Source organism: Genypterus blacodes, unplaced genomic scaffold (genome assembly GCF_046128005.1).
Source record: "Genypterus blacodes isolate CSIRO-AG114 ecotype Tasmania unplaced genomic scaffold, CSIRO-AGI_Gbla_v1 ptg000015l_1, whole genome shotgun sequence".
Taxonomy (NCBI): Eukaryota; Metazoa; Chordata; class Actinopteri; order Ophidiiformes; family Ophidiidae; genus Genypterus; species Genypterus blacodes.
The window spans coordinates 5,913,307-5,933,481 of NW_027466829.1; the positions used below are offsets into that span (position 1 = coordinate 5,913,307).

At 47.1% G+C, this 20,175-nt stretch overlaps 4 protein-coding genes across 4 annotated transcripts; all 4 read right to left on the reverse strand.

Moving 5' to 3' along the window:
• Positions 1–166: 166 nt before the first annotated feature.
• On the reverse strand, positions 167–3,323 carry LOC142988635 (hyaluronidase PH-20-like). The gene is given in 5 exon segments (XM_076137866.1): positions 167–603; positions 605–666; positions 921–1,010; positions 1,190–1,325; positions 2,512–3,323. Coding segments are annotated over 5 exon segments (1,320 nt in total). The 3' UTR covers positions 167–383.
• A 1,592-nt stretch (positions 3,324–4,915) lies between these two features.
• LOC142989025 (hyaluronidase PH-20-like) lies at positions 4,916–7,447 on the reverse strand. Its single transcript, XM_076138387.1, has 4 exons — positions 7,162–7,447; positions 6,005–6,938; positions 5,710–5,799; positions 4,916–5,399 (listed from the first exon to the last, which is right to left on the reverse strand). Exons 2-4 carry the CDS (start codon positions 6,926–6,928, stop codon positions 5,070–5,072), a joined length of 1,344 nt encoding a protein of 447 aa, XP_075994502.1. The 5' UTR covers positions 6,929–6,938; positions 7,162–7,447; the 3' UTR covers positions 4,916–5,069.
• Positions 7,448–8,086: 639 nt separating this feature from the next.
• Positions 8,087–14,127, reverse strand: hyal4 (hyaluronidase 4). The gene is made up of 4 exons (XM_076169355.1): positions 13,863–14,127; positions 10,095–11,084; positions 9,873–9,962; positions 8,087–9,258 (listed from the first exon to the last, which is right to left on the reverse strand). Exons 2-4 carry the CDS (start codon positions 11,049–11,051, stop codon positions 8,761–8,763), a joined length of 1,545 nt encoding a protein of 514 aa, XP_076025470.1. The 5' UTR covers positions 11,052–11,084; positions 13,863–14,127; the 3' UTR covers positions 8,087–8,760.
• A 3,864-nt stretch (positions 14,128–17,991) lies between these two features.
• On the reverse strand, positions 17,992–19,915 carry hyal6 (hyaluronoglucosaminidase 6). The gene is made up of 3 exons (XM_076139369.1): positions 18,995–19,915; positions 18,755–18,844; positions 17,992–18,474 (listed from the first exon to the last, which is right to left on the reverse strand). Exons 1-3 carry the CDS (start codon positions 19,913–19,915, stop codon positions 17,992–17,994), a joined length of 1,494 nt encoding a protein of 497 aa, XP_075995484.1.
• Positions 19,916–20,175: the final 260 nt, after the last annotated feature.

Below are 20,175 nucleotides of genomic sequence, written 5' to 3' on the forward strand. Positions count from 1 at the left end.
CATCAGCAGCCATCTGAGGTTCTTCCTGAACAGCTGTTAATAATAATAATAATAATAATAATAATAAACGTCTGCCAGCTTTATGTGTGTGTGTGTGTGTGTGTTGTTTACAAAGAACATAGATCAGACTCACATAGATCAGACATGACTCTGACTCTTAGTATCATTTTAATAAAATCTTTAATGTGTCGTCATTTCCTGAAATGTTTTGACAAATTTCACAGGGACTTTTTGTTTGTTTGTTGGTAGCTCTGCATTTAAAAATATTTTTTTTAAAGTTGTCAAATCATCCCCAAAATGAAAACATGTGCACGACTGAATCCCTAATGAAACCTCTGCTGTGTGTCATCAGGGGGCGCCATTCTGAAATGGCGTGGCTGAGGTCAGACCCAGATGAGCTCCATCTTCTCGGGGTACGACAGTTTGGCCCAGCAGCTCCGCTCGGCGAAGCACTGACAGGTAAAGCCGTCAGCCCAGACATCCAGGTCAGCGTGGGAGGGAAGCCCCACGGCCACGTACTTCCTGTCCGCCCGCAGAATCCTGAAGTGGGCGGGGTTCAAGTGCAGGTGGTGGGCGGAGTGATATCTCCTCCAGACACAGCGTAACGTTGGTGATGTACGGGTTGAAGGTGGACGACAGATATTCAGAGAGTGATTGACAGGCCACCTGAAGAGAGGGAGTAGGGTTTGCAGATGCCACAAAGGTTAAAACAACAGACAAAAACATGACAAAGGTTTGAGCCCAAGGCGGATTGGGTGATGATGTGTGTGTGTGTGTGTGTGTGTGTGTGTGTGTGGCTGTTCCTCTATCCTTACTTCTGCTTTTATGATGAACTGATGATCAAACATTATCTGGTGCTATGCAGACTAAACGCAAATTCAAGCCTGCCTCTTTTTCAGCCTCTGTTTTCAGCTTCTTACCCCGTCCTTGAAGTCTGAATTTCCTCCCCACAGAATGACACCTGAAGCTCCCAGAGCTGCAGACTCTCCCACACTGCTCACTAAGTCGCTCTGCAACACAAACACCACAAAGGAAGTGCTCACATCGCTGACATGCTGGAGAATTCCACCTGCACCTTACACAGGAAGGAAACGACCTACAGCATGACAAACACGTCCCAGTGAAACCAAACACACCAAACAAAGCAGCGAGTTCATCATGATGACATACGTGTTTTGCCTTTTCTCACCTGGCTCAGGAACCTGTGGCTCTGGTCTCGGCACAGCAGCCTGCAGTAGACGTAGATGGGCACTGTGTATGGGCGATTGGGCAGAGCTGCGACTTGCAGCGCCTCCTGGACACGGTTCTGGACATACATTACAATGCTGTCATGTTGGAGTTGCTGAGAGCTGTGGGGATGTAGACGGAGGGGAAGAGGGCTGAGCAAACAAAAGAAAACAAACAAAAGCAGCCATCATCATCTTTCGGTCACATCACTGTATACGTCAGCGCGAGCAGTGCCGCCCATAGGAGAAGTAGGTGTGGCCTGATGTGGTTGCAGCCTCCACCACTAGGCTTCACAGTAGTAGTAGTAAACGTCTTGACAGAGTAGCAATGCTGCTCGCTGAAGCACATGCAGTCAAAGTTTCGGTCAAACTGGTCGACGTCGGCCTGGGACAGGCCAGCATCAAGGTGCCGTGCATCAAGGTGGAGGTAGACATTGTCATCCCAGCGCTTCCTCACGCAGCGACCTCGGCCCTGGCACAACGCTTCGCTGCACAGCCGCGCCGCCCTGGAGACATTGAGGATGTACGGATTCATCACGTGCTCTAGGTGGCGCTGAGCATCAAGGCAAGAATCCTGGGGGATTGTGGGAAAATGAGTCCCCTCTGTACTTCATATTAACCATGTGTGAATCTGTTATCCTTACTGAGTAATGAAGAACATAACCCAGACAGTCCAGGCTGCTAGAAACCAGCAAAGGTCACATGGACACAAACAGGAAGGTGCAGAGTGACATCATGTTGTACCTCGTCGTCGGTGACGTCCATGTCTCCCCAGGAAATGATGCCAGCAGCTCCAAGAGCAGCAGCTTCTCCGATGGTGTTCACCAGGTCAAACTGCAACACACCAGCAGGCCAATCAAAGAAGAGCAGGACAATCTTCTTCTCCACTCAGCATCATGGGAAGGCTAAACTGGATGTAAACTATTATCTAGGTTGATTGATGTTTTGAGCCTTGTATAGGGCAATATAATAAGAGGGCTTATTATATCCTATAAACCTCTAGGGGGAGCTGTTCTGTTGTTTGTCACAACACAATAAAGGGAGGCATTGTTATGGGAAGCTTCTACACATCACAGTTCAGCAGGTTGGGCCGAAACAAGCCTTAGGCTCTAATGCTTTCTTCAATTAAAATATACAACAGAACAAGCAGTCACTCACTTCAGACATGTAGTTGTCCACGCTGTCCTTGTAGACGGGGCGGATGTAGGGGTACACGGGGATGGCGTAGGAGCGTTTGGAGAGCGTCGAAACCCGCATGGCCTCGTGCATACGATGGCGGACAAACAGCCGAGCTTGGAGCAAGTCTTTGAGGGCGAGCTCCAGGTAGATGGACGGGTAGAGCGCGTCAGATTCCTCCCACAGCCACAGCAGCTCGTCGTTCCTCTTCTCCTCCAGGTCGGGACACTTTCCAGTGAAGCCAACCATGTCCTGGTTGAAGTCGTAGTTGTAGCAGTCGGGATAGAGGTAGTAACCCCACAGCTGCTTTGGTCTCAGCCTCTTTCCGAGGCGAATAGACTCGATGAAGTATCTCTTTGCTCCACGCTCAAACACGATCTTGGCCCGTGCCGCTGCCTCGTCGTCGGATAACGAGCTGTTCTTGTTCTTGACATCTTCGATGGATTTTTGCCGGTAGATGTCTTTACTGCCCCAGTTCCGAACCCACTGCGGCCGCCAATCCTCAAAGTCGAGCACGGCGAGGCCCGGCTGGTCGACGGGGATGTAGTGCGTAATGTCAAGCCCTGCCAGCTTGCGATGCTCAGTCATATTAATGAGCTGTGGCAGGCCTTCATCATACATCTCACCGGTTTTTTCATTTATGTAGGGGAAGATGCCAAAGCGGTGAGTGTAAAATATGGAGATGTACTGGTTTGTCGCTGATTTCAATGTGCTGGTGACATAGTCAAAGAGGGAGAGGTCGAGTGGAAGGTTGAAACGGCTTTTGCACAACTCGGTTGGGGCATTCCACATAAACACAAAAGGGCGGTTGGGTTTAAGGGGCGGAGCCGCCATCCGTAATGTCCCACCGGGACACAGCATGGCCGACACGGCGAGGAAGATGAAACACAGTTTCTCTGTGAGCCGTCTACCTGAACCCATGATTGGAGCAGAGATCGTACCTGCGAGCAAACACAAACAGTTTGGATTCATAAAACTTTCACCATTTCTGAATTTGAGGATTTTAAGAACAGAAACTTTGAATCTGCTTCAAAGGCCACACAGCGACAGACCAGCCTTCTTGTAATTGCAAGTGTGCAAGGTCACCTTCAAGGTAAAGGTGAGAGACTGTCCCAAAGGGGTCAAATCAGGTGAGAGAGGAACACAGTCATGATATCAGCCTAGATACTTCAGTGTGACGTCTTAGAATCGAGTTCAGGCTGAGACATGAAGATGTTCTAATATCGACTTAATAACAGGCTGACAACAATTATTTATGGGATTTCTTAAACGCTTTTGTTGCCTCGGGCTGAAAATGAAAGATTTACAAAAGTGATTGACGTGCCCTCCAGTGCAAGAAAGGAGTGGATAGAATGAAACACTTTCTTTCTTTCTTTCTTTCTTTCTTTCGTTTGTTAACAAGATAACTTATGGATCAGTTAAAATTCTTGTAGAACTGGAATTTGTAGCAGGATGTGATTATAGTTTTAGAGTTATTTATATTCAAACATGATTTTGAATCCAGAGACACTCATTCCGCCTGCTGGTCCTGTTCCAGCAGGTTACCACTAGATGGGACGCTGCAGCAGCCTTGTGTTTCATTCACGGCATCTCTCACTTTAACCTCAGTCTTTAACTTGAACTGTCACTCCACTACTCACAACATTTGTTGATGTTTGTAATGTTTCATAAGCATGATGAACCGTTCTGTCCTCTATCAGGGGCGTGGCCTGCCTCAGCACCCACACAGACCATCAATGAAACATTTACAGGCAAAGAAACGTTCTCATCTCAAGTGATTGTTTTCACATTGCAGCTTTTCAGGAGCAATGAAGAACAAAATTAACTTCAAAAAATTCAAGCGCCGAGAAAAGCAAACAATGACTCACTAATAAATGAAGAATAACTATAAACTGAACACGTCATCAACATGACAGCGGGTGAAAATCAAACCGACCATACGTGAGGACTCTGAACACGCTAAGAATGCTGAGACGGAAATCCAGCAGGTTTCACCTTCACTGTGACGCCACTTTATGCCCTGAGGCCTGTTTGACCCTGTTTACAGGCTACAGCTCAGAGCCAATGGCAGAAGTAAACAAGATCTGTCCCGATCTTAGTTACTTTGACTCTTGTATGACATTTACATATTACACTTTATCAGCTCATGCCTACGTACATGACAGGATGCAGCCTTTACCTTTGGGTTTCTGTTTGTTTATTGTTCTTTTGCCAGATTCTTTTTAATTTATACATTTGCTCTCTGATGTATTTAATCTCTAATGACATCACACCCAAACAAGTCAGAAGACCAAGATGAACGCCTGAGCATCATATGACATGTTATGACATCAACAGCAGCATCCTGTGACATCAGCAGCCATCTGAGGTTCTTCCTGAACAGGTGTTAATAATAATAATAATAACAATAAATGTCTGCCAGCTGTGTGTGTGTGTGTGTGTGTGTGTGTGTGTGTTGTTTACAAAGAACATAGATCAGACTCACATAGATCAGACATGACTCTGACTCTTAGTATCATTTTAATAAAATCTTTAATGTGTCATCATTTCCTGAAATGTTTTGACAAATTTCACAGGGACTTTTTGTTTGTTTGTTGGTAGCGCTGCATTTAAATTTTTTTTTTCAAAAGTTGTCAAATTATTCATCCCGAAATGGCGTGGCTGAGGTCAGACCCAGATGAGCTCCATCTGCTCGGGGTACGACAGTTTGGCCCGGCAGCTCCGCCCGGCGAAGCACTGACAGGTGAAGCCGTCTGCCCAGAGGTCCAGGTCAGCGTGGGAGGGAAGCCCAACGGCCAAGTACTTCCTGTCCGCCCGCAGAATCCTGAAGTGGGCGGGGTTCAAGTGCAGGTAGTGGGCGGAGTCATATCTCTTCCGGACACAGCGGCCGTTGCCCTGGCACAGGACGTTGCTACAGAGCGTGGCGGCCGCCGTAACGTTGGTGATGTACGGGTTGAAGGTGGACAACAGATATTCAGAGAGTGATTGACAGGCTGGCTATAGAGAGGGGCGGGGTTTGCAGATGACACAAAGGTTAAAACAACAGACAAAAACATGACAAAGGTTTGAGCTCAAAGCGGATTGGGTGATGATGATGATGGTGTGTGTGTGTGTGTGTGTGTGTGTGTGTGTGTGTGTGTGTGTGTGTGTGTGTGTGTGTGTGTGTGTGTGTGTGTGTGTGTGTGTTGCTCTGTCCTTACTTCTGCTTTTATGATGAACTGATGATCAAACAGATTATCTGGTGCTATGCAGTCTAAACGCAAATTCAAGCCTGCCTCTTTTTCAGCCTCTGTTTTCAGCTTCTTACCCCGTCCTTGAAGTCTGAACTTCCTCCCCACAGAATGACACCTGAAGCTCCCAGAGCTGCAGACTCTCCCACACTGCTCACCAAGTCGCTCTGCAACACAAACACCACAAAGGAAGTGCTCACATCGCTGACATGCTGGAGAATTCCACCTGCACCTTAGGAGCAGTGTGGGGTTCACTGTCTCCCACAGGAAGGAAACGACCTACAGCATGACAAACACGTCCCAGTGAAACCAAACACACCAAACAAAGCAGCGAGTTCATCATGATGACATACATGTTTTGCCTTTTCTCACCTGGCTCAGGAACCTGTGGCTCTGGTTTCGGTACAGCAGCCTGCAGTAGACGTAGATGGGCACTGTGTATGGGCGATTGGGCAGAGCTGCAACCCGCAGCGCCTCCTGGACACGGTTCTGGACAAATAATGCTGTCTTGTTGGAGTTGCTGAGAGCTGTGGGGATGTAGACGGAGGGGAAGAGGGCGGAGCTTCGCTCCCAGAGCCACAGCATGTGGTCATTTTGCCTCTGGGTCTTCCTAGAGCACTTCCCTGTGTATCCCACCTTCTTCCAGTCGTAGTTGTAGCAGTCAGGAAAGAGGTAGAAACCCCATCGACGGCTCGGACGCTCGCCAAGGCCAAGGCTGATGGTTCGCTCCATGAACCGTCGACCGGCGTTCTGGAACTGGTTCCTGGCTAGCTGGACGATTTCCCGGTACGATAGAAACGGGGCAATCTTAATTGCATGAGCGATGGATAGCTTTTGATAGATGCGTTTTGATCCCCAGTTCCGGTCCCATAGGGGGCGCCAGGCCTCCCAGTCGATCACGGCCAGTCCAGGCGAGGAATCCTGGAAGATGTAGTGGTCGATCTCCCTCTGGGCCTTGGCCAGGTGCCTTGTCAGGTTGCCGCTTTGGGGGATGCCGCCTCTGTATCGCTTCTGTTTGCTCAGGTCAGCTTTGGGGTAGAGGCCAAGATTATTGTCGTAGAAGAGGGTGAGGAACTGACCGGGCACCATCTGAGGCGTGGTTACCGCCTGGAAGGCTGCGGTGTCCAATGGAATGTCCAGTTTTCGGCACTGCTGAATGGGGGCGTTCCACACGGCCAGGAAGGGCCGGCCGGCAATCAGCAGTGGCGCGGTGGGGGGGAGGGCGAGGACACCGGTGACACAGGTGACACAGGTGAAGAAGAAAACAGCCATGGAGGACAGAGGGGGCGGAGCCATTGTGACAGCTCTGAATTAATGACAAAGAAAGAAAGAAAGAAAGAAAGAAAGAAAGAAAGAAAGAACGATAGAAAGAAAGAAACAAAGAAAGAAAGAAAGAAACTTATTTATCTTCTCATTCTTTCTTATACTTCATTTTAACAGAGTAAAATTCTTTCACAACCTTTTTCAAACATAAACGTCCTGAAATGTTCCATTTAATTTGATTCTACATTATGCTAATGAACACTTACCTTTGAAGTGAAGGAGGGTGAGTTGTTGTGCTGTGATCTCGAGTGACGATCAGTCCAAACGATTCCTCTTCTTCTCATTTTTGCTTTTTCACATTTGACAGGAACTCTTTCATAACTTCTTATCTGATCCAATGCAACGTTCACACGTTCACCAAAGTTCCGGTGCAGCAGGCCCTAACCCTAGCCTGCTTGTGTGTGTGTGTGTGTGTGTGTGTGTGTGTGTGTGTGTCTGATTGCAGGATTGGAGTCAGGAGTTTCTCCAGCATCCTCAGCTGCCAACAATCACCAAACCTGCTGCTCTCTTCTTCAACTCAAACTTGTAGACTCAGTTACCAGTTGGTCTCTGTCCAGATGTTTATATATGGATGGACTACAGATGGATGACCGATGGATGAAATGTTTGTCAGCCCACATTGTTTGGGTAATTTGCTCTATCATGTTTCATTGTTTCTTCATCAGTGAGTAAGCAGTGCATAACCACATCGCTTCCTCTTTTACTGCTCATAGGAACACTTGCAGACTTTGTTGCCATGGATACCATAGACATAGAGTGACTTTGAAGATAAAGGTCATAGTTTTTCAGGATCGTTGGATACATGAGCTTTTATTTGACTGAAAGTTCCTGTGTCAACGCTTCAATTGATCCATTTTAATAATCCCACTGAGCCAAATATTGATCTGATCACTGTGTCATGGTCCTGCTGTTCATCTGTCAAACAGAGACCAGCAGAAGAGACCAGACCAACCATTCCTGATTGATCAGTAATGATCCAGTGATCAGATTGAGTCCTAAACATCCTGTCCTCAGAGACTCTGGATGAGTTGGACAAACAAGGACAACAAATGATTCTGGACCTGCTGGCTGTGAGTTTGACCTGAAAAAGTCTCTGTTGTTTCTGATCTTAGAAGAAAAATGGAAAAAGACTTTAGAAGAAAATCTTTATTTGCAGTGCAACATGTTTTCAGTTCAATCTCATGATGAACATACAGCTTTAACTTTGCAAACTCAGACCTTTTACACTTCAAGTTAAAATCCAATCTCGGGACATCTGGATCCTGTTTCCATGGAGACTCTTCCTGCTGAGGCGGATAACATGAGTCTCACCTGTACAGGAAACCAACCGCAGGGTGCAGAAGCCGGGCGGTCGGTCCGTCCAGATGTGGGATAAAAGAGTAAAAAAAGCGATGGAATATAAATAATCTAAAACTTTTACCTGCAATCTGAAATACATCAGATTTTACAAATGATGACGTCAAACATAAAATCAGAAGACTTTGGTTCTGGTTTTTTGGTTTCAAACAACACCGACAACACAAACAGGCTCACTTACATCTGCTGCATATAAGCAACAATATAAAAATATATTCATATAAACGCTAATGTCAAGTTAAATCAGTTTATTATTGAGAAAAGGTTTGGTACTAAAAGCGTTAATTTGCTTGAATCTGTGTGTGTGCACACTTCGAGGAGCATTATGGCTCCTCCTCCTTGCAAACAGACAATGGCAGCACTGAGGTTCAGGTTCCGCTTTGGACCACAGAGGAACTTGAGGTTTTGGGCCTTCTGGACCCTCGTTGAGTCTGAGCCGAGTTCGGGTGTTAGCATGGCGACAAAGACGCCAAGCTCAACAGGAGCACTAACGACAACACGTGAAGGCTGCAGCCAGTCGGCGGCGCTGCGCTCTCACTGTCAACCCACAGTTCGTCTTGTTCATCCTCCCACTCTGTCCTCTTCCTCTCCTGCTCCTGCTCCTCTTCCTCCCTCCCCTGCTCATCATCTTCTCTCACTTTGTTGATGCTGTCACACGTATCTCCTTCGTGTCCTTCGTAGCAGTGACAGCGAAACCTTTTGCTCAGCAGCTGCAGGTCGTGCTGCGAGTGCCAGCCGCTGATGTGGAAGTCACCGTCGCCCGTGGGCTGGATCTTATAGCTGCCTGCGCTCAGGTGGAGGTAATGTTTGGCCAAGGGGTTCCGGCGGACGCAGCGTCCGTTTCCCTGGCACAGGTATTCACTGCAGACCTCCGTCGCTCGCGTCACATTGGTGATGTACTGACCTAGACGGTAACTAAGGAACGCCTTCACCTTGGTGCAGTTGTGCTGTGGAAAGGTGAGAAGATCAAATCAGTTTATCCACATCAATTATCCAGTGGAAACCTTTTTTTTTCTGCCTCAGCCGTTCAGCAAATTGGATCGACTTCTGTTGTTTTATAAATGTGACTTGTTCAGTGTTGAAATGGAGCACAGAAGGATTTCACAAACACATGCTGCAGTCGTTTGGATGAAGGCTCGGTTTTTTCTGTGTGGTATCAGATTCCAGAGTGGTTTAGTTCTAGATAAAACACGGCGACCACATGATGTCATCGCTCTATTGTGTGACTCCGTGATTACTGTGGAGCAAAACACACAGAGACGCTCAAGGGAGAAATGTTTGTCAAATAACAACACGGAGCCGCTTCTGTGTCTGGAGTCAGAACAACAAGCATCAGACTTTAGGGGACTTTGTTTCATTGCCTTCATATTACTTGTAGTGAGCTAGTGAGGAAGCTAGCAGTTAGCCAAAGCTGTAGTAGCGGCTGGTTAGTTGTGCAAAAGTCAAGAGACAGATAATGAAGATCAAGATGTTAGAGGAGATAGAGATCATTGTCATGCTGATGCGTGGTGTGAAAAGAACCAATGACAGACAGAAGTGTGTTTCTGTCATGTGAACTGACCCTGGAGGTCGTCAGGTTCAGGTCGCCCCAGATGACGAATCCTGCTGCTCCCAGGGCGGCGCTCTCGCCAATGGTTTGGACTAAATCCTTCTGCAGGAAACACAAAGGAGAAGAAACAACGTTAAATAAGTTCGCAAGAACCAAACATTCAGCACGACATTGATGCAAAGTTTGTGTGAGCCTGTTTTGTGCAAATGGCTGTTATCATCATGTTGCGGTTACCGTGGTGAGGAAGGCCATGGCGTCCTCTCGGTAGCCCAGCCTCAGGTACATGTATGTTGGCAGGTCAAACTCTCTGGACGTCAGCGAGGCCACGCGCAGGGATTCACGGATGCGGTGCCGGGAGAAGTGCAGGTTGCTGAGGCTGTTAGCGTGGCTCTTCCTGATGGCCACAGAGGGAAAGAGCGCCGTGCTGCTGTTCCAGAGCCACAGCAGCTCATCGTTCCTCATTCTCTCCAGCAGGGGGCAGAAGCCTGTGTAGTTTGCCTCGTGCAGATTATAATTGTGGCAGTCGGGGTAGAGGTAGAAACCCCACAGGCCGTTGGGACGAAGGCGCGTCCCCAGCTGGATGGTCTTCTGCATGAACGCTCGAGCGCTCTTTTCAAACCTCCGCCGTGCCAACTCCTCCAACTGCGCCGCCGTCACATTCATGTACGCCTTGGCAGTCAGCTCCCGGGATTTCTGTCTGTAAATGTCCTTCCTGTGCCAGTTGCGGTTCCATTGCGGTCGCCAGAACTCCCAGTCGATAACGGCTAGCCCACGGAAGTCTTCGGCAGGGATGAAGTGGTTGATGTCTTGGTGGGCTTTGAAGAGGTGTAAGTCCAGACTGAAGTTCTGTGGCAGGCCACCGTGCACAGCAGCACCCTGCGGTGTGTAGTATGGGTAATATCCCAGTCGATTGGCATAGAAGATGGTGACATTCTGCCCCGTCCAACCGGCTCGTGGGCTGCCGTGGATGTGGAAGAGGCGGTCGATGTTGGCGGTGACGTTGTACTTGATGGTGCACATGTCCAGCGGGGCGTTCCAGGCTGCAATAAAAGGTTTACGACCAACCAGAGGAAGCTTGGCGGGTTTCTGACCAAAAGCAGAATGAAAGAGCAGCAGCAGCCAGGAACAGGTGAGAGCGACAGGTACGATTGGGTGGGAGGAGGATTCCCCGCCCACTGGCACCACAGGCATGCTGGGGATCAGGAGGAGCAGCTGTCATTCATCCTGCACAGACAGACAGACAGACAGGGAGAGACAAAAAGAGGAGAACAACATGAGAACCTTCAGGCATCCAGAGGACGAACCCTCTGTGGTCACCACTGCCTCCATCTTGTGAGACTCTGCTCATTCCGTCTCTGCGTCTCATTCTCCTTACACATTGATCTGCCTCTCTTTGGCTTTCCTGCCCAGCAGCGCCTCCACAGGTTTACCATGACAAACACAGATTAAGCATTACGTTTTCAGAACTTTTTCAGTTGTGAAAACTCTTGAAAACATTGTAATTTTACTCACTGTGTTTTCAAGGCCCAGAAAATGTTTGTAAAACAATGAAACATATAAGAGGATGTTATCATGGTAAGAGTTCCTCGACTGTTTGGCGACGCTGTTGACCGCTAATCCTCATGTCGCCCGTGGTCATAAATGAAGGAAACCTGCAGAGTCACGTCTGACTCGACCTTACAGCTCCAGTGTGTGGCCGTTTGATTAACACCATGTGAGTTCACCACAGAGTCTGAGTTTTGTGGAAGCCGCAGGCTGTCTGGCAGCGATCAGTGAGCGATTGTTGATGCCTGTGGTTGTTTTGGAACGACGCAACAATTTACAGAAAAAAGACAGAGGAGACGGTCTCATGTTCACTGTCTCGGACAGAAAATTAGGGGTAAACTACGCCTGCTGCTCCCAGCGACTGAAGTTTCTGCCCAAGCCAGCCGGCATCACATGGAGATGCAGGTCAAAAGTCATGTGGAAGGCAGGAACGTTGGCAGTCTTCCTCGCAATGTCCTGTGCGCCTGATAACACACCGGTTCACAATGTTATCCCTGCATTCATATCATCCTGCGACACTCAGCTACACTAAATTGCTGCCAAATACTCCTGGAACACGAGTGGATTTCACACTGACAGCCTAATGGATACATTTCTAACAAGATGGAAAGATGGGAAGACACCGACCACACTCAGAGATTCCAAGAAAGACAGAAACACGTATGTGTTTCAAGTTTGGAAAATAAGTCGAGCCCCTGATGGAGGGTACAGCCAAAATAACAGATTCCCTCAAATGCACCATCTGCCATGGAAACATGTCCCATAACAAAACCGCCAAAACGCAGCACGAGACTTTCATCCAAGACACCAAGAGATGCCTGACTGTCCTCACATTAACCCTTTGAGAGAGAGTTTCGCTATTTAATTTAAAACTCATAAATGACGCCCTGTTTCTGTACATGTTGAGCTGTTTAATGCTGTTTTTGAGGCCTCATTTATTATTAAATATAAATGAATTTCATCACTGACATAAAACTATTGAAACCCTGCAGAGGCTCATTATTTATCAATCAACCCTGGTACATTCATTCACAGACATGAAAAGTAAATAAATGCAATGCTCAAACAGTAAACTACATATTGCTCACAAATTTGCAGCTGTAAACATGTCATTTAACACACAGTGGTTGATTGATAAATTCCGAGCCTCACATAAATAAATACATGATGAGGAACTTCAGCTCATAACTTCATACTTGGATATTTTTTCAGTGATCAGGCAGAAGCCGACTCCTCAATCTAACATTGTTACAGATAAATGGGACTGGAATCTGACTTCTATGTTAGTAAACTTTATTCTCCATGCAGCTTTATTGTGTACATTGACAAAGATAACAATGTTTGGTCTTTGTCAGGTTGTCAGGTTACTGCTGCGTCGCCTGTGTCGTGCAGATTTCCTCTTTTGAATGTTCCTGTTGAAATTGTTGCATTTCAGACACATCAATATCAAAGACAGGAGCGTGTTTCTGCTGGGCTCATTGTTCAGGGTGAGCCAACATTCCTGGAATGACAACAACGACCACAACACACGTACTCACACATACTCACACTCACTCACTCACACACACTCATACACACATACATACACACAGGCCTGGGTTTAGTTGTCCCTCTGTAGAGTCTGCAGGCTGCAGACCCACATCTCAATGTGAGCCTCAGAGAAAGTCCTCATGAAAATAAAAAAGAACCCACCTTAAACAAAAAGACAAATAGCGTCTCCTGCTGGATGGGCTCTCTTTTGTTTTGTGTTTTATTTAGGGAAAACTTTCGTTGTGCGAATGGGATGTTCTGTTCCTGTTTCCTCTCATTCAGGCTCACGCAGCACAAAAACACTTTTCTACTTTGTCACTTTGTATCAGCAGTAGATGCTTCTTTGAATTTGTGAATCTTTAAAGTAACAACTTGTTTACGTCTGTCTGACAGATCAAACAAACAAAACCTTTGTTTGGTGGTGTGTTTCAGTCTAAACACACGGATCACATATCCAGAACTAAATGATGAAGATGGAAGGAAGAAATAAGATAGTTTGCTTTGATCTGAAAAAGCTACAAAACTGTTTCACATGCACGAGAAAATCCAAACAAAGCAGCGTGACAACACTCATGCTCATTGGTCAGAAGTGTCACAGTGTAGAGCCACAGAATCAAAACAGGAAGAGGAAGAGGAACAGGAACAAGACGGAATGATGATTATTTTACCTTCTGCATCTCTATATAGATCAATAGATTCAACTGGATTAGTTCATGCTAACATCCAAACAAACTGATGCAGTTCTTTCAGAACCGCAATGAAACCTCTTCAATCACCGCTGTGTCCAGACCAAACCAAACGATGCCGGGAACAGATTCAATTCAAGTCCTGATGTTCCCAGACAGGATTTAGGAAACAAAAAAGAAGGAATCAGAATGATGGTGTGTCTCTGTGGAGACATTTAAGCTCTCTGCTGTCCAGACTCACCTGAAGACGACCAAACAACCACAGCCACAGCGGGGGAGACAAGGAGGGAAGAAGGGCGAAGACCGGGGTCAACTCACCCCCATCATACGTCCAACAACTTCAACTTCTATTCACCACGGCGTCCGTCTGAAACACAAGCCTGCCACCCACACTTATATAGAGCGGAGAGAGGGGGGCAGAGAGAGAGGGAGAGAGAGTGGGAGAGAGAGCGTGTGTGAGAGAGAGAGAATGAGAGCAAGACAGAGAGTTAGTGAGTTTCCTGTCAGGGTGGAGAAAGCGTCAGTATGCTGGAGCTCCTGACCACAACACAGGGACTGAGGGGAGGGAGGGGGAGGCAGAGGAGGGATTGGGACAGAAAAATAAGTGAGGGATGAGAGAGAGACAGACAGAGAGAAAGAAAGAGACAAACAGAAACAGAGAGAGAGAGAGTGACAGACAGACAAACAAACAGAAACAGAGAGAAAGAGTGGCAGACAGACAAAGGCAGAGAGAAAAACAGAGAGAGAGAGAGACAGAGAGAGAGACAGGGTTTAATTCCTGGAGCTTCTCAGTCTGATCCTCTAGAAGTCTCATCCACTTCAATCAGCATTAAACAGGAAGGCAGACATAAACAGTGTGTGTGTGTGAGAGAGAGAGAGCAGGGGAGAGAGAGAGAGAGAGAGAGAGAGAGAGAGAGAGAGAGAGATTACATGTGAATCCCTTCATGAGCAACATGTCTACTTAAATCTCGCAAATACCAAAAACCGTTTTCACTCAGTATAAACCGTAGCAGACACGGTGCTGTTTTTAATTTATCAATGATCGCTACAAAGAGAATAAAACAAATGACTGAGAAAAGACTCTGTCCACTGAGAGGCACTGTAGCAGTGGACAATGGGAAGGGGGAGAGTTACTGTCCTTACCCAGAGGAAGTCCCTCCTCTCTGTAGAGCCTTCAGCAGAGCATCAAGCTTCTCTCACAGAGCTGCAGGTCTGCTCTCCTCTGCACCAGGCTGCTAGAAACCAGCAGATCTTCCCCAGTAAAGGTCAAGGGTCACATGGACACAAACACTAAACACCTAAAGGAAACTTCCTGTAACACACTGATACACTATAGCATGTTTGGACAGTTTGACTTTAGTTTCTGCTGATGAATCCAGACGGACTGAACCATCTTCACTGAGAATGTTCCACATTTATGAATGTAGGTATTATACGAGATGCTGACAGCCAGAATGAATCTACGGGTTATTGTGTGTTTGCGTGTTTGCCTGAATGTGTGCTTGCATGTGTGTGTGTGTGTGTGTGTGTGTGCGTGGGCCTTTATGCCTCCCCCCAAAACTTTCACCATTCTCTGCTCGGCGGTTAAACTACATATGGTCTGAGTTAAGAAGAAATGTAATGAGGCATCGAGCTGCTCTGAGAGGAGGCGACGCAGAGCTAACGCTATGGCTTGGCGCTAACAATAAGGCTCAGAGCTTCAGCATTAGTGATGATGATGATGATGGAGACCATAGATCTGATTAAAAACCTTATGAAGTCTAAAGACAAACGTTCAAAAGGACACTGGCTGCTGGCGGGTGAAGATCTATTGGCAGTGGACTTGTGGTTATAGAAAAGCTTGAAGTGCCCATCCAGTCCATCAAGACATCTGTGGACAAATGTATGCAAAAGTGGGACAGACCAAAGGACAGTGGGACAGAGCTCCCCCCCCCCCCCCCCCCAAGTTCATGTCAGAGTGGCGTCCTGACTTTCCCGTGAGCTCCCGTGTTGTTTCACTGTGAGCTGAGCCGCAAGTTTAAACATCCAAACACCAGGAAACAGAGTTATGCAATAAGCTGCATGATCATTTCCTGTAGCAGCTTTGTACCTTTTCTTTTCCGTTTCAACTTGTGTATCCTGTTATCTCATGATCACAGGAGAGTTGTGGGAATGTTTTCCTCCTGTCTCCGGGCTGAGCCTGACCTCGCTGATTCAGGAGGTGAAGTTTGCAACACGTTGGCAAAGCGAGCGGATTCTTTCAGAAATGAGGGAATAAAAGTCGAGGCGCTGCAGGTTCTGGTGCAGGGTTGCCAGTTTTCCCCTCGGCCGTGTTGTTGTTGCGGGCGCCGTCGCGGGCCACCCTCCTCGCTTTGCATGTTTTGGCCCTGGTGGAGCTTCAGAGGGTCTTTGTGTGTGTGGGATCAGGATCTGACAGAGATCTGGGTTGAGCCTCAGCAGACTGACGCCGCACTGCTGGGACTGAAGCCATGTAGGTGTTTTTGACTGGAGTGGATGAGATGATTCCTCTTCTCTCAGCGCTCAGAAAGATGTTTTAATATCACATTTAGATATTTCTAATAAAGCAGAGAATTAGTCAGTGGACTCATCTTAGACAGGAAGCAGCAGGGTCACACGGGAGTCAAACCCGGGATCCTTCTGCACCCTTCTGCAGGATACTGTAAGTTGCTTGCGTACGTTGTGTGTACATGAAGGATTCAACATTGTGTCCACTAGAGGGCAGATTAGAGCGATTTCCCCTAATTCTCTTTTTGTTGACGAGTCGGACAACTTCATGACAGTTAATGAGGATAGACAGATAAAAATCAACAAAAGTTTTGACATTTTATGGTGATGTAGGCCCAACTTGAACTATAGAATCTTATTGGGGGAAAAAAGAGCAAAAAGTACAACGCAGCTAAAAAACCCAACTTCCCACACTCTGCAGCACTGAGAGAGCAAACGCACACATATTTATATTTATTTTATATATTATTACAGCTTTGGTTGCAGATTTTTTGTCTCTCTTGTGCTTTTGGTTTAGTTTTCTTATTTTATTAAGCAAATGCTTTCAGTTTTTGTTGGACGTGGACGTCACACATGTGATTCATTTCTTTTGTGTCTGAAGCTGGATTCTCTGTGGAGGGAAGTGAAGTTTGCAGGTTTGATGCTGGCAGATTTCAGAGTAATTTCAGAGGCCGATCAGATTGTTTGCGTGAAGTGAGAGCAGGTTATGGTTATAAGTTCAACTGCAGCTCCAAATTACAGTGTGTTATACTTTCTGTATGTTTTAGGGGAAGTGAACGATGAAGCTCAGGCATTCATTTAGTAAAGTGGAAATAAAGAAAATGATCTCTTGGTTTAAGTCATCGTACAACAATACGGTGTTTTCTCTCTGAATTATATGATATCATCACTTCCTGTTTTCACTTTCTCACATTTGTGTTTGGAAAGAAGAAATAAAACTGTTGAAACGTGAACGCGGCTGTTTATTGCCGCGGTTGTAAACCATCATAATCCAATAAAAACAAAACAATGACACAGCCAGAAACAAACAGACAAACTAAGAAAACGAGCCCGATTTCAGAGATTAGGCTTCATTAGAAAGAGATGAGGAGGAACTGGATCGTCCTGTTTGAAGGTTAATGACATTCATTCAGCTGTTTTCCTCTTTCTTGGTCGCTTCGTCTGTAAAGTCTGAGCTGAACATGGAGACACACTAATGACACACAGATGATGATGACAGCAGAGTGACGGAGACATAATGAGCTACAAACAAGCTTCCCTGGATTTGAAGAAAGCAGCTGTGCAGTGAGTCATGTGGACTGAGTGCAGCATCAGCAGTCAGACTGAGTGTGATTACACACTTATTACACTTCAGACAGACAAATTACTGCCACTGTGTGCAGCTGCACCAATGGGAGTAGTTAGGGGAATTCGGTTTTAATGTAAAGATTCACATTTTATCAGCTGATGAGTCTGTGAGGCACATTTACAGTCATGTCCCCATAACTCACCTGAGAGGAACTGAAGTCCTAAAGTAAGAGAGAAATCTGAATCTAAATGAGAGACATTTTTATTAATGCAGACGTATGCAGAATTGTTTTTTTTCCACCAAAGATTTAATACAAAAGTCAGACTGTGTGGTAAGATGATGGAATAGTTTAAACATACAGTAGAACTGAAACACTGTGTAACTGCTAATAACAAAGAAAAACTAAAAGTCTGGTAGAGGGAACAATGGCTTTGTTTCTCAGAGTTATTCCTTTCTCTTATTTTATTATGTAATAAGCCTTCCCACTGTGATAACTCCTCCCACTGTGATAAACCCCCCACTGGAATGACTCCTCCTGATAACCCCTCCCACTGTGATAACCCCTCCCACTTTCTGTCTACAGAATAAGGCACTTGATGATCAGGCAGAGGGCCAGAAACACGATGATGCACAGGCAGGAGAAGTGGAGAGAGAGGAGGAGGAGGAGCTCTCCCAGCAGACCATTATCTCTGGGGTGAGGCAGGGGGGCCACAGACGGCTGAGGTTGGTTGGGAGGGGGCGGGGCCTGAGGTATCTCACAGTAAACCCCGGTCCAGCCCAGGTAGCACTGGCAGGTGAACTTGTGCTTCATGTCCAGTATGTCGTGGTTGTTGAGGTGACCGCTGACGTGGAAACGGGGGCCTCTAGGGGCCGCGTTTCTGTGGATGTGGAAGAAACGTGGGTTCAGATGAAGGTAGGCGCCCGAGTCCAGTCTCTTCCTGATACACCTGCCGTTCTTCTTGCACAGGGCTTTGCTGCACAGCTTGGCCGCAGCCGTGACGTTGATGATGTAATGACCCAGTGGACCGTCGATGTATTTCTTCACTGTCAGACAGTTTTTCTTCATGAGCAGAAAGACAAAAACACAGGGAGAAATATCTGATTAACAACTGCAGTCTGTGATCATAACGCCATGAGCTACTGTCCTGACCCAGACATAGAGCTTCACAGGCCTCATGAACAGACAGCGGTTAACAGAGCTGCAGGTCTGCTCTCCTCTGGACCAGGACGCTGACATAAAAGAACTAAACACCTAAAGGAAACCTCCTGTAACCACATCTGAGCTGAGGTCAGGACACTAATACATGTTTGGATAGTTTGACATTAGTTTCAGCTGTAACCTGTGAGCGAGCGTAGTCTGATGACCCCCACAGGACGACGCCAGACGCCCCCAGAGCCACGCTCTCCCCAATGGTGTGAACCAGGTCGCTCTGAAAGAAAGAAACAAACCCCATGACTCCCAGCTCACTGTGCTCTGGTCCAAAGAAGGTATGAGTGAATGTACCCATGTTTCTAAGGAAGGCATACAATTGCTGCTAGAATGTTCCATTAAAATATTTATGTTTACAAATGTTAGTGACCTCTGAAAGAACCACAAAGGTGTAGGCATAGAAAGGCCTGGAGTAGACGAACACAGGTAAGGTGAAGTCCGTATGGGCGATGGAGGCGATTCTCATGGCTTCCTTGACTCTGTAGTGGACGAACTTGACAGTGTTAGGTGATGACTTGAGCTGGTAGTCCAGATAGATGGACGGGTAGAGCGCCGTGCTCTGCCTCCACAGCCACATCAGATGGTCGTTGCGAACGTGCTCCACGTTGGGACACTCGCCGGTGTAGCGCTGCGGGTGCTGCTTGAACCCATAATTGTAGCAGTCTGGGAACAGGTAAAACCCCCAAAGTCCATCTGGCCTCCGACTTTCGGCCTGGGCAAGGGTCAAGTTCATGAATGCCCGTCCAGCTCTTTCAAAAGTCTCCTTTGCTTCATTTTCCACTTTGCTCTCGGGCCAGTTGGGGTGAAGCTTCCGGATCTGTTCCTTGGATTTGCTGCGGTAGATGTCCTTAGAACCCCAATTTCTTACCCACTGGGGCCTCCAGTTCTCCCAGTCAATAACTCCCAGGCCTCTGAAGTCCTTGTGCGGGATTAGCTTGTCGATGTCGGCCCGGGCTTTGCTCAGGTGCTTGGAGAGGCTCTGGTTCTGCGGCAGCCCTCCGTTGACGGGGACTCCAGAGATAGAGTAGTAAGGGTAGTATCCCAGGTGACTGTGGTAGAAGATAGTGACATTCTGGCCGCTCAGGGTCTCATTGAGGTTGGCCACGATGTCAAAAACACTGAGGTCCAGGTCCACTTTAAAGCGTAGACGGCAGGACTCGGTGGGGGCGTTCCAGATGACGACGAAGGGCCGGTGAGGGATCAGAGGAGCTCGAGCTGGCTTCATCCGCTCACCTCCAACACTGATCCACAGGGCCAGCACAGCCAGGAGTCGAGCTCCGATCAGCACCATGGCCCCCGAGTCCACATGGAGACACTAAAGAGGAAGAGGAGGGACAGGCGACAAAATGAAAACAGTATGAGCTTCAGTGAGCAGAAACAATCAGAGAGAACATGCTGATCGCTGAGCTGCTCCAGATTCCACATAACAAAAGCTTTTCTGTTCTCACAGGGAGCAGGCAGGAGATGAAAAGGATGCAGGTTCAAATCCCACAACAGCTTCATCACAACAGACTTGCAACGCAACATGTGAAGTACGTCCTGACAATAAAT

Excerpts from the sequence above, each read along its gene's own strand:
- hyal6 (XM_076139369.1), bottom strand. The coding sequence starts at position 19,915 with ATGGTGCTGATCGGAGCTCGACTCCTGGCTGTGCTGGCCCTGTGGATC. Across the intron at positions 18,845-18,994 it reads CCTTTGTGGTTCTTTCAGAG|AGCGACCTGGTTCACACCAT; the intron begins GTCACTAACATT and ends TCTTTCTTTCAG. Across the intron at positions 18,475-18,754 it reads CAGACTACGCTCGCTCACAG|AAAAACTGTCTGACAGTGAA; the intron begins GTTACAGCTGAA and ends CTGCTCATGAAG.
- hyal4 (XM_076169355.1), bottom strand. The coding sequence starts at position 11,051 with ATGCCTGTGGTGCCAGTGGGCGGGGAATCCTCCTCCCACCCAATCGTA. Across the intron at positions 9,963-10,094 it reads CCATGGCCTTCCTCACCACG|AAGGATTTAGTCCAAACCAT; the intron begins GTAACCGCAACA and ends TGTTTCCTGCAG. Across the intron at positions 9,259-9,872 it reads TGAACCTGACGACCTCCAGG|CACAACTGCACCAAGGTGAA; the intron begins GTCAGTTCACAT and ends ACCTTTCCACAG.
- LOC142989025 (XM_076138387.1), bottom strand. The coding sequence starts at position 6,928 with ATGGCTCCGCCCCCTCTGTCCTCCATGGCTGTTTTCTTCTTCACCTGT. Across the intron at positions 5,800-6,004 it reads GCCACAGGTTCCTGAGCCAG|AGCGACTTGGTGAGCAGTGT; the intron begins GTGAGAAAAGGC and ends TTTGTGTTGCAG. Across the intron at positions 5,400-5,709 it reads GTTCAGACTTCAAGGACGGG|CCAGCCTGTCAATCACTCTC; the intron begins GTAAGAAGCTGA and ends CCCTCTCTATAG.